Consider the following 13,737-nt stretch of genomic DNA (forward strand, 5'->3'; position numbering starts at 1 on the left):
CTGTTCTTGCCATGGAAGATAAGCCCGAGAAACATGGCTTGTTTCGCCTTCACCCTGGCACAGATGACGTTGAGGAATGCTCAGTGGAGTCTGTGACTATCCCTAGCGGTATATAACAAAATGCTAAGTAGTTATTAGTATCGTCGCCATACATGGATTAGGAGGAAACGCATTCAAAACATGGACTGACAGTGATGGTCACCTCTGGCTGCGGGACTCCCTCCCAAAACACGTGCCGGCAGGCCGTATCATGACATACGGCTACGACTCCGCCGTGGCATTTGGCCGGTCTCGCATGGACGTCGGAGACTTTGCAGTCGACTTGCTTACCAGGCTGATTCTAGAAAGACAGTTTCACGCGGAGCGTACGAGACCTCTCATCTTCATCTGCCACAGCCTGGGGGGTGTGGTTCTGAAACAGGCTCTTGTCACGGCATCGGCCATTCGTGATGACTATGGAACCATCCTGGAGAGCACCTTCGGGGTGGTCTTTATGGGCACACCGCATCGCGGTTCCAGAGTTGCCAACCAGGCTCGGCACCTTGCAAACATCATCAATATTACATCGCTATCAAATACGGTGCGGTCGGACCTGCTGAGGGTGCTATCGATGTCCTCCAAGGCACTCCAGTATATCTCTCAGCTCTCCGTTCCCATTCTCAGGGATCTTGTCATCGTATCATTCTATGAACAGAAGCCTCTTGGACCAACCCTGGTATTTTTAGACGTTCAGTCTCCAAAGAGATAATCTAAAAGTGGATATAGATCGTCGAGCCAGTATCTGCAATCTTGGGTATACCTAACGAGAGGGCCATTCCGATAAATACGGATCACCGAAAGATGGCCAAGGTATCTCCGAAGAGCAAGCACTTGTACATGCCCGTGTGGAAGGCAGTTTCAGAACTTGCAGAAGGTTAGCGTACTCTGCTCTGAATCCAAAGAGTTATTCCCAGAGTAACCTAGATACTAGCCTCCATCAACAAAAATGCAACGCAGCTGAAGGAGCTCATGGATGCCATATACATCGTGGATTACAAAAAATCCCAACTTGTCCTGCGTCAGCCACACCGCGGGACGTGTGACTGGTTATTTGAACACGACGTGTTCAATTCATGGGCATTCGCTAAGGATTCCTCGTTCCTGTGGCTCATTGGCTCACCTGGGGTTGGAAAAAGCGTCCTGACTCGATATGTTGCTGAAGAAGTATTAGGTGGAAACAACCGCACAATACTTCCGTACGAGTACCTGGGGGCGAGTTTCTTCTGCTCGTACCAAGATGCAGCAAGGAACTCAGAGGAGGACATCCTAAGGTCCCTATTGCACCAGCTGCTGCATGCACACCCTCCATGTCAAAGCGCAGTGCGGCGCCACGTTGAGGGAAAATCGACAAGGGAAGAGTCTTATCGTTTCGACAAACCAGACCTGTGGAAGGCAATCGAGGATGTGCTGGCACTTGATGCCATGCGTTATTGCTTTATCTGCCTAGATGCGTTGGAGGAATTACCGCTCGAAACACTGTCCAATCTATTCTATGGATTTTATGCGATTACACTGCGATTTAAACTATCGAAGAAGACGCAGCAACTTCGTGTCTTCGTCTCCAGTCGTCCTCTACCCTATCTCCAAAAGTCTCTCTCAGCTGTGCACATGGTCAGGATACAATCTGCGTACGTGTCGCCTCATATATCGAGATATCTGCATGATAACATCTCCGAGTTTGCGCAGCAAAACTCAGCATTTGCTGACACTGTTTCTTCACGCATGCGACGCAAAATTGTCGATAAGATCGTTCAGCGGGCCGATGGGATGTTCCTGTGGGCTAGTATCGCCTGGGAGGACTTCAAACGCGGACTTCTTTGGAACCATGATATTGTGAGGCAGAAGCTGGACCAGCTTGACTCGACGACGTCTGGTATCAATACTCTATATGACCGTATGATGGGGAAAGTTGATCCAGCCATCCGTCAGGACATGTGGTCAATTTTTGCGGTCATTGCTGTCGCGGGACGTCCGTTGACTGAACCTGAGCTTGGAACGTTGCTGGCGATTCAGCGCTCAAAGCAACGACTCACGCATTCTCGGCAGATCCGCCCATTCGACAAGTTGAATAAGACCATCGAAGATAATTTTCCTGACCTCGTCAAGATCCAGGACGATGACAGTATTGCGTTTTCCCACCTGTCGTTCAGGGAATATCTCTATCAATACTGGACCGAGAAGAATCCGGAGTGGCTTGACACGGCCCGCATGAAGCTTGCTGAAGCATGTATAATCTATTTGGATTTACAAGACCTTGTGGATGATTTGAATCGAAACGGTTACCAATGTGAGTCTTCGCCGTACTAAGCTTAGTGATGCAACATTATTAACGACGCGGTAAGCAGCAATACCAGCCAAGTACCCTCTTTTCGAATATGTATATAATTTCCACATATACCATCTCGGATTCATTAAGCACGACGATCCCCTGTGGCTTCGATACGCCGACCTTGCCAGCGACAAGTCGATATATACAGCAAGGTGGCCGGGAAAGATCCATTGGAGCCCATTGCAGGCTGTAACGGAGTATATAAGATCGCCAACTCTTGTGAAACATTTCGCGAACCACGGCTACGACGTCAACGAGCCCTGGAGACTGGACGGTAGGCGCAACATTCTAGAGTACTGCTGCATAGAGCTGGAGAGATCGGAGAGAGAAAGACTAGTCGCAGCCCTACTGGACGCAGGGGTGGACCCCAATCGCTTTCGATATGACGAGCAAATGGGCGAGACATGCCTCCAATACATGATCCGGGAGCGTGTGTGGACCCTCTATGCCAGGGTTCTGAAGCACCGGGGGACTCAACTGGGTCTCTGTAATTACCGCGGCCAGACGGTGATACACTACATGGTGCAGTTCGGCCACTGCGACGACCTGGAGCATCTCTTACACCTCGGGGGAGTCGACATAAATGCCCAGGACAGTGCAGGAAACACGGCCCTGCATTTGGCTGCGACGTATTCCGATCTGGCGAAATTGAAACTGCTGCTGAATACGGGTGGCGCGCGAGTGGACATGCAAGATAACAACGGCCGCACTCCGCTCACGCTGGCGTCGTACTGGGGCCTGCGGGAGGCAGCCCTGATGCTCATATCGCACTCGACAGCGCTGCCCGTCCCGGACCGGGACGAAATGAGCAGTCTGATCTGTGCCGCAAAGCAGGAAGACGAGCAGCTGACCCAAGTCATGTTGGAAAAGTACGACTTCCAGGATCTTGACCGTCACCTCGACATTTCCGGACGAACAGTCCTGCACCTCGCAGCCATGAACAACTGGCCGAAAATACTCGAACAGACGCTGGAGTCTGCGTCCGGCCTCAAGATAATCAACAGCATCGATCACTCGGGAAGCTCTGCGCTGCATCACGCAGCCGCACTCGGTCATACGCGGTGCGTACAGGTCCTCCTCAACCATGGGGCGAGTGTCCGGCTTCAGGACCGTAACGGGAGCACGGCGGCGCATTCTGCCGCCGACTCGGGGTTCAAGGACACTCTTGTCGTCCTGCTTGATGCAAAAGACCTGGACCCATGCCAGTGGGACCACCAGGGCCGCAATTTAGCCCATTGGGCCGCGTCGATTGACTGCGTGGATGTGATGCAGACGATTCTTACCCGATGGCCGCATGTTGATCTTGCACGGAAGGACAATTTGTTTCAGCTCCCGATCGACATTGCGCGGGTTTGTCAGTGTGCGCAGGTTGGAAGACTTTTGGCCGTGGAGATGGAGCATCGTGGCTGGAGTACATGGACGCTGAAGACGTATCATTGGGACTCGATGTACGATACCCCGCTGCTGGAGGTCGTTCCCGATGAAGACCAGGTGGCCCTTTACTGGGACACGCGAGCAGGGTTTGAAGTTGGGGAACAGGAACACCGGCAACGCGTCTGGGAGGACCTACATAAACAATACCCCGAGGAAGACTGGGCGATTGTTTTGGTCAGAGACGAATATTACCTGCTGTGGGAACACAGGGTGGCACGAAAGGAGCTGCGAGCATTGTACACGCAGGTGGATGCATCGTTTCGCAGCGAATATCTGGATATACGCCACGATCTGGATGTGGTCTCCAAAGGTCTCGGATTAAGACGGGGCGATCTCAAGTCCCGAATTGAAAGAATTCTGCCAACGGGGTTGCGCGAGGATATACAGATTGAGCTGCAAATAATACGCACTCAACTCGGTATCATACGCAGCAAGCTGGATCTCCTGGCCATTGGGCTTGACACGGATCCCGCCTTGGATGAGATGTTTGGTCGATTGGAGGAGATGTATGCTGAGTTGGCTGGAGTGTACGCCTCTGTATCGGTGCACGTGGATAAGATAGGTGCAGTACGTACCACGCTCGATGCGGCTTTTCAGCTGGAGGAGATCCGCACGAAACTAGATAGGATGCGACTGAAGGGATTGATCGATTCGACCAGGGCGCTTGTCTAGTAACAAGGACTGAATGGCACATGGGCGAAGGAAGAATTCTAGACCTAAACACTGACCTCCATACAATTTGCTTCAAATCAACACAGCCAAGTCTCAGCTGCATCCCACTCCAAGATCTAATTCTCTGACAGTATCTAACTATGCTATCCATTGCAGGTACAAATCTAATCACGAACGTCAAGCCCTTCCCGAAATCTATACATCCAAAACACCGAAATGAAGGTCCCATTAACAGTACAACCCAAGCGCCAGAAGCCGCAAACGCAGCTTCACACCCCAGTTCTCGCGGAGCGAATGTCCCATATGACGGTATGCAAGTAGTACTAGCACGAAACAAGATGCTATATAGAAAACCCGTGATCATGAAGCAAGCTCTACATGCTCAACATGCTCATCTGACGTTTCATCGGGCTGACGGACCCAGACTCGCCGTCCTCACTTTGTCCGATGCCGCTGTCGGTGCCGGTGAGCCCGGCATCAGGGTCAATATCCCATTCTTCGTCGTCTTCCTCAGGGTCGCCGATGCTGGGATCATGGTAGAATCCCTTCTGGACGGCGCCGCGAGTATTCCATCGCAGGGCGCGCTGCACGCTCTGGAACCACTCCCCGGTGCCGGAGACGACGGTGGGGAATGGATATTGGCTGGCTTCGACGGTAACATAGTCTCCCTGCCGAAGTTCTACGCGGCCTTTACCGTCGAAGGAGCAGTATGCCGTCGACCGGGACCCGACCGGAACGGCGATACGAAGCGACAGGGAGTCGGAGAGCACCATGGGACGGAATGATAATGTATGAGGGCAGATCGGGGTGAGGAGAATCCCCGGGATGGAGGGGTGGATCAGCGAGCCGCCGGCAGAGAGGGAGTACGCGGTGGAGCCTAGGACAATTCGTCAGTTTCATTCCGAGGAAGCAGGGGGGAGACACGGGTACATACCGGTTGGCGTGGAAAAGATGCAGCCATCCGCTTGGACCACCGTCAGGAGGTCATTATCCGCGTATAGTTCCAGGTTCGAAACGTAGGGGGATGGCCCCCGGTCAATGACAAGTTCGTTCAACACCTCGAACTGTTCACCCTCCTCCACGGCGTCCACTTCCGCTCCCTTAGTCCGGTCCTTACGGAACACTGTACACGTAAAGCGCATGCGTAGATTCACGCGCATTCCCACATCTCCCATGACCGCGTTTAGATGCGACTGGTAGTTTTCAAACTCGAAGTTCGTCAGGAACCCGAGACTCCCGAGGGAGAAACACAGGATTGGCGGCACGACGCGCTGGAAAAGCCACGATGTGAACAGCACCGTTCCGTCCCCACCGAGGGTGAGGACGAGATCGAATTTCTCCGGCGACGACCAACACAGGTCGGGGGTCCAGTAGCGAAGCATGTCCTGGAATCGCGGCTCTTTCTCAACGAGCCCCTGCGCGTCGAACCGCTTCGAATTGCGTAGTTTAGCGTCGACATAGACGTTGACGCCCAGGTCATTTCCGTACCGCGGGGTGGAAAGTAGCCACTCGGCGAGTTCGCGCGTGAGATGGACCAGACTGTTATCGCGCGCTTTTGTGACAATCATGACATTTCGGACGGCCCGTTTGATCGGTCGGCGCTGAAGCTGTTTGGAAACTTCCCGAACGCCGGTCGCGGTCTGGACGAGGCGCGAATGGGACAGCCACTCATCATCATGGATCTCTTCGAGCACTTTCTGGATATTGACGGCATCGTCGAAGCGCTGATGGAAGAAGCACGGCGACTGCATGACGAGTCGCGAGGTGCGATCGAGATACGAGCCCAGCGGCAGGTTGGACAGGGCGTTGGACAGTTTTTGCGACGTGGTACTGAGGCGACGGCCCGTTTCATCGGGGGAACTGGGACAGGTATTGGGGGTGTTGCGCAGCCCCAGGGAGGCCGCCAGCGGCAGGTTGGAGGTAGGAGGGTTACTGTTGGGGTTGTTGGTGGCGCTGGACAAGGAGGGACGGGACGCGAGTGCCTTCATGATGGTCTGTCGAGGGATCGAGTCGGTTGACAAGGCGTTACGTTGATGTCCAGAAAGGACAGACGCGGTGCGGAACGGACGCAGAGACGAAGTTGGCCACGAGGGCTGTCCGAGGTCGTCGGCAGGTATCTCCTTGGATGTGTCAGAGGGCGAGAGGAAAGGTCCCGGAGCGGAATCGCTCGCTTGGACCTCGTGAGGGGATAGCGAGGGATCTATATGAGTGGCATAGTTGCGAAGGAGAGTAGTTCCGACGGTCGAGGAGGAGGAAGTAGAGGAAGTCGAGGAAGAGGCGGTGGTTGAATCGGCAGATGGAAGGCCAACAGGCGGATCTGATAGTGGGGCGGATGATGATGATGATGATGATGATGATGATGGGGGTGATGATGATGGAGGCGGCGACGAAGAAGACCCCGGAGGAGAGCGTGTGGATGGTTGATCAGAGGGAGCAATGGCGACGGCGCAAGGAGAGGTATGCAGGGAGGGTGAAGAGGTGGTGTCGGATGAAGCCATGAAGCTGGCGGAGTGATATAGGGGAAGTTGGGGAAGGAGGCGGAGGCGGCGGATGATGATGATGATGAAGGGACTGGCGGGGGAAAAGAATCCATCTGGTCCTTAACTCCGTCGCACCCACACGGACCGTCAGCCGAACTCGGATGTAACGAGTCGACGGCTTCGAGAGGATTCGATGGGGAGTTTCTGTATAGTGCTGGATTTCCTCTTTGGGCTGGCTACATCTTTTGCTTATATATCTGTGCTTCATTTATCTTTTACTATCATCCTGGACCACGTCCTCTACTCTTGCAGCTCTTCACATCGCAATCTCACCGGCTGCAAGGAACCTCAATTGTCCTCCCCAGCCACGTTGATCTCCCTGTCACAGTGGCGGCCGATTGTCCGTCGATTGTTTGCCTGCATCTTTTCTTTTTCTTTCCTCCTGTTCCGTTTCTTCAGGGCATCCCGGTCGATAAGTGTCTTCCCTCCCGGAACCCGGTTGGACGGAAGAACTCCTTCGTATCGGACCAGGGTGCAGGCGCATCCACGTCAGATGCACCCCCGCTCTGTCCTTGTTTTCAACCGCATAGTCTAAAAAAAAGCAGTGTGTCCTCGGTATGACCCGTAGGCAGACTGCTCGTGTCCAGTGCCAAGAACTCCCTGCCGTGGGAGATTTGAGAGATGTCACGATCCGCAGTCATTCGTCGCATCAGTCATAGTAGTCCCAGGCACAATCATGCCGCTTCCATCTTCCAGGCGTAATCTTGATGTAGTCTGTCTTCCACGAGCTCCCGCACGGTCCCCTTCAGCGGTTGTCCATCCACATCCTCCACCATGGCAATGTCCCCATGGGAGCTCGTCGACGTTCCATGGCAGATAGCCACCGCGCGCTGGCGCACTCGTTCCCACGTGTCGAAATCAAACGAGCCTTGACTCTCGTTCAACAGGAGATGTCCCTTGGATGTGAACGCAAGGACGTGAAGGGACGTCGCAGCCTCGGCCTCCTTCATCGAGGGGTCCCGAGTAATTTCGCCGGACGGGCTCACCCCGAGGACAGTTGCAGAGTAGGTCATGGACAAAGGCACCGAGGCTGACAGTAAGGCGAGGAGCGACGTTTGCAACAGAGCTGGAAGCAAGGTCAAATACTACGGACGATTCAGTCAGCCACAACACCCCCAACTCAGGACGAAAACACTCACCGAGTCTCCCCTTCCCACGCTATCGCCCCCCACGATGGCCAGAGTCAGAACGACACCCCGTCGCGCATAGCCCTTCTCGCGGCCCAAAATCACCCGTCCCAACATGGTCTTAATGATCCCTTCGACGTATCGTTCACCCACCCCCCCTGGCGCTGTCCCTGGTTTCACAAAAACCTCCACGGTCGCTTCTTCCGGCTTGAGAGCATCACGACGACCGGGAAGCTCGACCGGTGCGTTGACTGAACCAAGGATGTTGGCCCCGGTCGCAGGGCACTGGAACGAAGCTGAGCCGTCGGCACGGGAGAGGGGAGTGAGAGATGCGATCGGAGCTACCATGGTCGCAGGGTTAGAGTAGTTAGATGAGCGGAGAGATTTGTATGCCGCAATGGGGTAAAGAAGAGAAAGAAAGAGAGAAACAGAGAGAGATTATTGAGGATGAATTTTTGGCAGGTGAAGCTGGTCCCGCGCGGGCTCGCCGCTGATTGGTCGGACGTGGAGTAAGAAGGTCTTTCCGCTTTGGGCTTCCCTCTCCATTTGTTTCCTCGACACACGACACACCGGCAACTTCAACAATGGCATGTCCAGGTGCCCTGCGGACAGCTTTTCCATATCAGTCCATACTGATGGGCTCAGAGGCATTGAAGCCTGAATTGTCCCACAACCCATCCACCGATGCATTGGGCGGTGCAGGCTGCATGATTGTAGAATCCCCGGGTGCTCGAAGTAACCCGCATGGGGAATAGACGCCCGATCTGAGATCCAATCTCTACGGTGTACGCTGTAGATAGACGTGCAGTCTAATGTGCTCCAAAATATCCGATTCACTCTAGACCATCCATTCAGCGAGTACGATATTGCCTATCTTTTAAGGGCACCATTCTGCGCCGTGCATACAACTCCGAACTATAATTAAAAGCCTCCACGGCGGATGGTGTTGTTTCTAAAGGACAGCCCTCGGAAGACTCAGTGATACACCCATCCACACATGATGGCATCCGCAGAGCTATATATCGGAACCGCTCCATCTGCAATTCGGACCAGTTTGGTCACCAGACGACCAACTACCATGCACGGAGAGCATGTCCTCTCCAACAGAATCAGCAAGACCATCTATCCCGCATCCTGCTACCTAACCATACATACCGTCATCAGCTTGCAAGCCCAGCCTGCTCAGCCACGTTGCCGAGAGCGAGTGGGGTAGCCAGAAATGCCAACAAGTGAACGACAACAAGGATGGCCACCACCGTCACAGCCAGAAGCAAGAGACTAATCAGATTTAGGTGCAGTCTCTCATGTGGATGCCAACATGACTAGGACAGGGATATGCCTCTAGTACACACAAGTACCATCTCCACATGGCCATTCCCCGTCTTTCTCTCGCCAATCCATGGAGCCCCGGCCCCTGTCCCTATGCGCCCTAGTGTCCTCTACTTTTGGTACGTCCTTTCACGAGTCACGTTTCCCTGTGGCCGGAATCCTGGCAGTCCAGTGGAATCGGCCAAGATAATGATCCAGATTCCCAATAATATGCAGTGCTGAGAATAGTGTAGGCGGGCATGGCAACCCCTCCCACTGTCGACGGGTCTTGACACGATACCCCGAATGTGATGCTGGGTGACTATAAATACTATGACTTCAGTTCCCGAGAACGACGCTCTTTGCTACTTCATTCATCCTTTCTCTCGTAGACCTCCCGTGGTAGGACCTCTGATTACTGGAACCTCAAGGTCATTACCCCATAACCTGCTCCACCTTTTCCCAACCCTTAATTGAATGGGCACAGACGTTTCTCCACCCGATGTCGAGGAATCGACGGAGCCTCCTATATGTGCTTTTACGGAGGAACATCATTCAGACCCGATCAAATCGACCAAGGATGTAGACACCCATCGCGACCTTGAAAAGGGACAAGAACAACAGCCCTCGTCTGTCAGCCAGAGCTATTCAACCTGCCACGACAGTGAGACTATATCCTGCTATGCTCACACCTTCGATTCCGCACAGCTTGCTTCCCTCCTTGAAGTCAACATTGAGTATGTCCTTCTCGACCCCGAGCAAGGATACGTTTAACGAGCCTACAGTCATGGATTGTCGAGCACGGAGGCGGCGACTCGTCTCGCCCGTTATGGGCCGAACAGGGTCAAGGAGGTGGAGGGCATATCGATATGGAAAATACTGCTGAGACAAGTTTCCAATAGTTTGACTCTCGTATGCTGTTCGCCATGTTATCAATCCCCGCGACATCGGTATCATACGGTCATGTTAACTCGCAACCCAGGTCCTTGTTATCACCATGGCACTGTCATTTGGCATCCATGATTACATTGAAGGAGGTGTTATCACTGCCGTCATTCTCCTCAACATTGTTGTCGGGTAAGACCTCCTGGTGACTCAGGCCGTTATTTTACTTACACCTGCCAGGTTCGTTCAGGACTATCGTGCTGAAAAGACCATCATGTCCCTCCACCGACTAACAGCGCCAGTGTGCAAGATACTACGCGATGGGTATGTGAGTTCAGTAAAAGCTGAGACTCTTGTTATTGGAGATGTCGTGCAATTGGCTGTGGGTGACATTGTCCCTGCAGACCTGCGACTTGTCGATGGCATGAATGTCTCAATGGACGAAGCACTGTTGACAGGCGAATCTTTGCCTGTCGCAAAGACACCCTACGCTACCATGTCTTTCCCAGATATGCCCATTGGTGACCGAACGAACATGGCATATTCAGGCTGCAGCACAACACAAGGTAGGGCAACGGGGATAGTCACGGCAACAGGGATGATGACAGAAGTTGGAAAGATTGCACAGCTTCTTCAGGAGAACCAAGACCGCAGTAGCTCTAATCCGGTGATTCGAATCTTTCAACATTCTATTTCGTCTGCCAAGCAGGTTCTAGGGCTAGTGGGAACACCTCTACAGGTGAAGCTGAGCAAGTTTGCACTTCTTCTATTTGCCCTTGCCATCCTGTTGGCAATTATTGTTTTTTCTGCTAGCAAATGGGACATTCAAGGCGAAGTCCTGATCTACGGAATCTGCGTGGCCGTGGCCGTCATCCCTGAATCCCTCATTGCTGTCCTGACCATTACTGTAGCGGTGGGAACAAAGGCGATGGCGAAAAGAAACGTCATCGTGCGGAAGCTGCAATGCCTGGAAGCTGTTGGAGGAGTCACAAATATCTGCTCTGACAAGACAGGCACTCTCACCCAGGGAAAAATGATTGCACGTGCGGCCTGGATCCCTGATGTTGGCACCTTGACAGTCAACCAAACGACGAATCCTTACGATCCCACCAGTGGAGCGGTTCAAATCGATGAGGTAGACTGGAAACCAACCCAGCTCGGGCAGAGCCAAGCCCTAAATACCTTCCTCACCGCCATAGCCCTGTGCAATTTGTCTGTCGTGCAAAATGATGCGCGATCTATCACTCCAGCGGATGATCCGGCAGGAGTCGTTGAAGGCAACTGGGCGGCAGTCGGCGAGCCGACTGAGATTGCGCTTCATGTTCTCGCCATGCGTTTTGGAATGGGAAAACCAAATCTCCTCCAGGAGCGCAAAGTACAGCTCCACACGGAATACCCTTTCGACTCTTCAATAAAGCGGATGACCGTTGTATATCGAAACGGAGGAGCAGAGCTCAACGAAACTTACATGAAGGGTGCCCCCGAGGCGATTATCCCTCGACTCGACATCACCGAGGAATCCAAAGCGCACATCCAGGAAACCGCAGACCGAATGGCCGGAGAGGGGCTGCGGGTACTCTGCGTCGCTTATAAAATGACTCCAGTATCCTGCGAGGACCAAGTGTCTCCTCGCGAGAGGGCAGAGTCGGACCTGAAATTTGGCGGCCTTGTCGGCTTATACGACCCGCCTAGGGTCGAGACGGCTGCTGCAGTGCGAAAGTGCCAGATGGCTGGCATTACGGTTCATATGCTGACCGGAGACCACATCCGCACTGCTACGGCCATTGCATCGGAAGTGGGCATTCTGGACCCGATTTCTAATATCAAGACTAGTCGGTTGGTGATGGCAGCGGAGAGCTTTGATCGGATGTCGGACGCCGAGATCGATGCGGTTGAGCAATTGCCACTTGTCATAGCACGGTGCAGTCCGACTACTAAGGTCCGAATGGTGGAAGCAATGCACCGCCGACAAGCGTTTTGCGTAATGACAGGGGACGGGGTCAATGACTCCCCTGCGTTGAAGCGCGCGGATGTAGGCATTGCAATGGGTAAGAATGGCAGCGATGTGGCCAAAGAAGCAGCCGACATGGTCTTGACAGACGATAACTTTGCCTCCATTGTGAGTGCCGTCGAGGAAGGCCGACGGTTGTTTGATAATATACAAAAGGTATGGTGATTGTAGAAGTGCGTCACGGAATGTCGCTAATTGCTATAGTTCCTGATGCACCTCCTAATCTCGAATATCGCCCAGGTTATTCTACTACTGATTGCCCTCGCCTTCAAGGACCTGGAGGGAAATTCAGTCTTTCCTCTGTCGCCATTGGAGATCCTCTGGGCCAATCTTGTCACGTCTTCCTTCCTGGCATTGGGGCTAGGCCTGGAGGAGTCCCAGCCGGATATTATGTATCGTCCTCCACATGACTTGAAGGTGGGTGTGTTCACACCCGAGCTCATCATGGACAAAATGATCTACGGAACATTCATGGGCTCCTTATGTCTTGTCGCCTTTGTGAGCGTGGTTTATGGAATTCACTCCGGTCAGCCCGATATGGGCACCGGCTGCAACGAGGGATGGTATCCAGACAGGTGCGAGATCGTTTTCCGGGCGCGGGCCACGACATACGCCACACTGACCTTTCTATTGTTGATCACGGCATGGGAAGTGAAGCACTTTTCTCGATCGCTGTTCAATCTCGACCCAGACAAGTACCCCGGAAGGCTCTCGGTGTTTCACTCGATCTGGCAGAATAGGTTCCTCTTCTGGGCTGTCGCAGCGGGTTTTGTGATTGCCTTTCCGATCATCTATCTGCCTGTGATCAGGCAGGCTGTGTTCAAACACACAGGTATTGGGGAGGAATGGGGGATTGTAATGGGGTGCGTGGTGGTTTATCTGGCGTTGGTTGAAAGCTGGAAGGCTATAAAGCGGCGATTCGGCATTGCTAGCGGGAAGAATGCCACGCTTACGATGCAGGATGCGGAGATGAGGGCTGGTCTGACGCTTATGACACCGCTGTCTTTGAGTGCGAATGCCAGCGTGGAGATGAAGTAGGCCGTCAGGATGACGGCGGAGGTGCGATGCTCAACCATCGAGATACCTACAGCCGGTGTCCAACACACCGTTGCTTGGCGCGTTGACTATTAGACCGACCAGATTCGCTCATTCTACATGAGTTATAATCCATGATCGTGTTCATTTGTGCTCCGGAGTGTAGACGGAGTAAAGAAGCCGCGATATGCAATCAGCCGCGCCATCTCCAGCCACCCAGCCTCATCACACACCTACCTCCGTAGTTTCTCTTCCCTTCTTCCCATATCCCTTTAAAAAAAAATTCCCATCTATCCCATCGAAGCCATGAGAATCCTCTGTCTCCACGGAAAAGGCACCAGCGGGGAGATCTTCAAG

The 13,737-nt window shown here is 53.3% G+C and overlaps 3 protein-coding genes across 3 annotated transcripts; 2 read left to right on the forward strand and 1 right to left on the reverse strand.

The window, feature by feature from the left end:
* Window positions 1–783: 783 nt before the first annotated feature.
* On the forward strand, window positions 784–4,922 carry BDV59DRAFT_11113 (ankyrin repeat domain-containing protein). Its single transcript, XM_073686604.1, has 2 exons — window positions 784–2,326; window positions 2,382–4,922. The coding sequence occupies exons 1-2, from the start codon at window positions 1,009–1,011 to the stop codon at window positions 4,472–4,474; spliced, it is 3,411 nt and encodes a 1,136-aa protein (XP_073549170.1). The 5' UTR covers window positions 784–1,008; the 3' UTR covers window positions 4,475–4,922.
* BDV59DRAFT_192350 (ATP-NAD kinase-like domain-containing protein) lies at window positions 4,849–8,489 on the reverse strand (the record flags this gene model as incomplete). Its single annotated transcript, XM_073692034.1, has 3 exons — window positions 4,849–5,351; window positions 5,409–6,651; window positions 8,154–8,489. 3 exons carry the CDS (start codon window positions 8,487–8,489, stop codon window positions 4,849–4,851), a joined length of 2,082 nt encoding a protein of 693 aa, XP_073549171.1.
* Window positions 8,490–9,828: 1,339 nt separating this feature from the next.
* On the forward strand, window positions 9,829–13,482 carry BDV59DRAFT_175425 (putative potassium/sodium P-type ATPase). The gene is made up of 5 exons (XM_073689255.1): window positions 9,829–10,186; window positions 10,235–10,361; window positions 10,432–10,526; window positions 10,575–12,501; window positions 12,550–13,482. The coding sequence occupies exons 1-5, from the start codon at window positions 9,927–9,929 to the stop codon at window positions 13,381–13,383; spliced, it is 3,243 nt and encodes a 1,080-aa protein (XP_073549172.1). The 5' UTR covers window positions 9,829–9,926; the 3' UTR covers window positions 13,384–13,482.
* The last annotated feature ends 255 nt before the right edge of the window (window positions 13,483–13,737 follow it).

The sequence above is a fragment of the Aspergillus ambiguus genome (genome assembly GCF_047715705.1).
Source record: "Aspergillus ambiguus strain CBS 117.58 unplaced genomic scaffold BDV59scaffold_10, whole genome shotgun sequence".
NCBI lineage: Eukaryota > Fungi > Ascomycota > Eurotiomycetes > Eurotiales > Aspergillaceae > Aspergillus > Aspergillus ambiguus.

What these genes read in the sequence shown, in the direction of transcription:
- BDV59DRAFT_11113 (XM_073686604.1), top strand. Translation starts at nt 1,009, where the DNA reads ATGGATGCCATATACATCGTGGATTACAAAAAATCCCAACTTGTCCTG. An exon ending in GAATCGAAACGGTTACCAAT is followed by an intron (nt 2,327 to 2,381) that starts GTGAGTCTTCGC and finishes CGACGCGGTAAG; the next exon opens with CAGCAATACCAGCCAAGTAC.
- BDV59DRAFT_175425 (XM_073689255.1), top strand. Translation starts at nt 9,927, where the DNA reads ATGGGCACAGACGTTTCTCCACCCGATGTCGAGGAATCGACGGAGCCT. An exon ending in CTCCTCAACATTGTTGTCGG is followed by an intron (nt 10,527 to 10,574) that starts GTAAGACCTCCT and finishes TACACCTGCCAG; the next exon opens with GTTCGTTCAGGACTATCGTG. An exon ending in TGTTTGATAATATACAAAAG is followed by an intron (nt 12,502 to 12,549) that starts GTATGGTGATTG and finishes TAATTGCTATAG; the next exon opens with TTCCTGATGCACCTCCTAAT.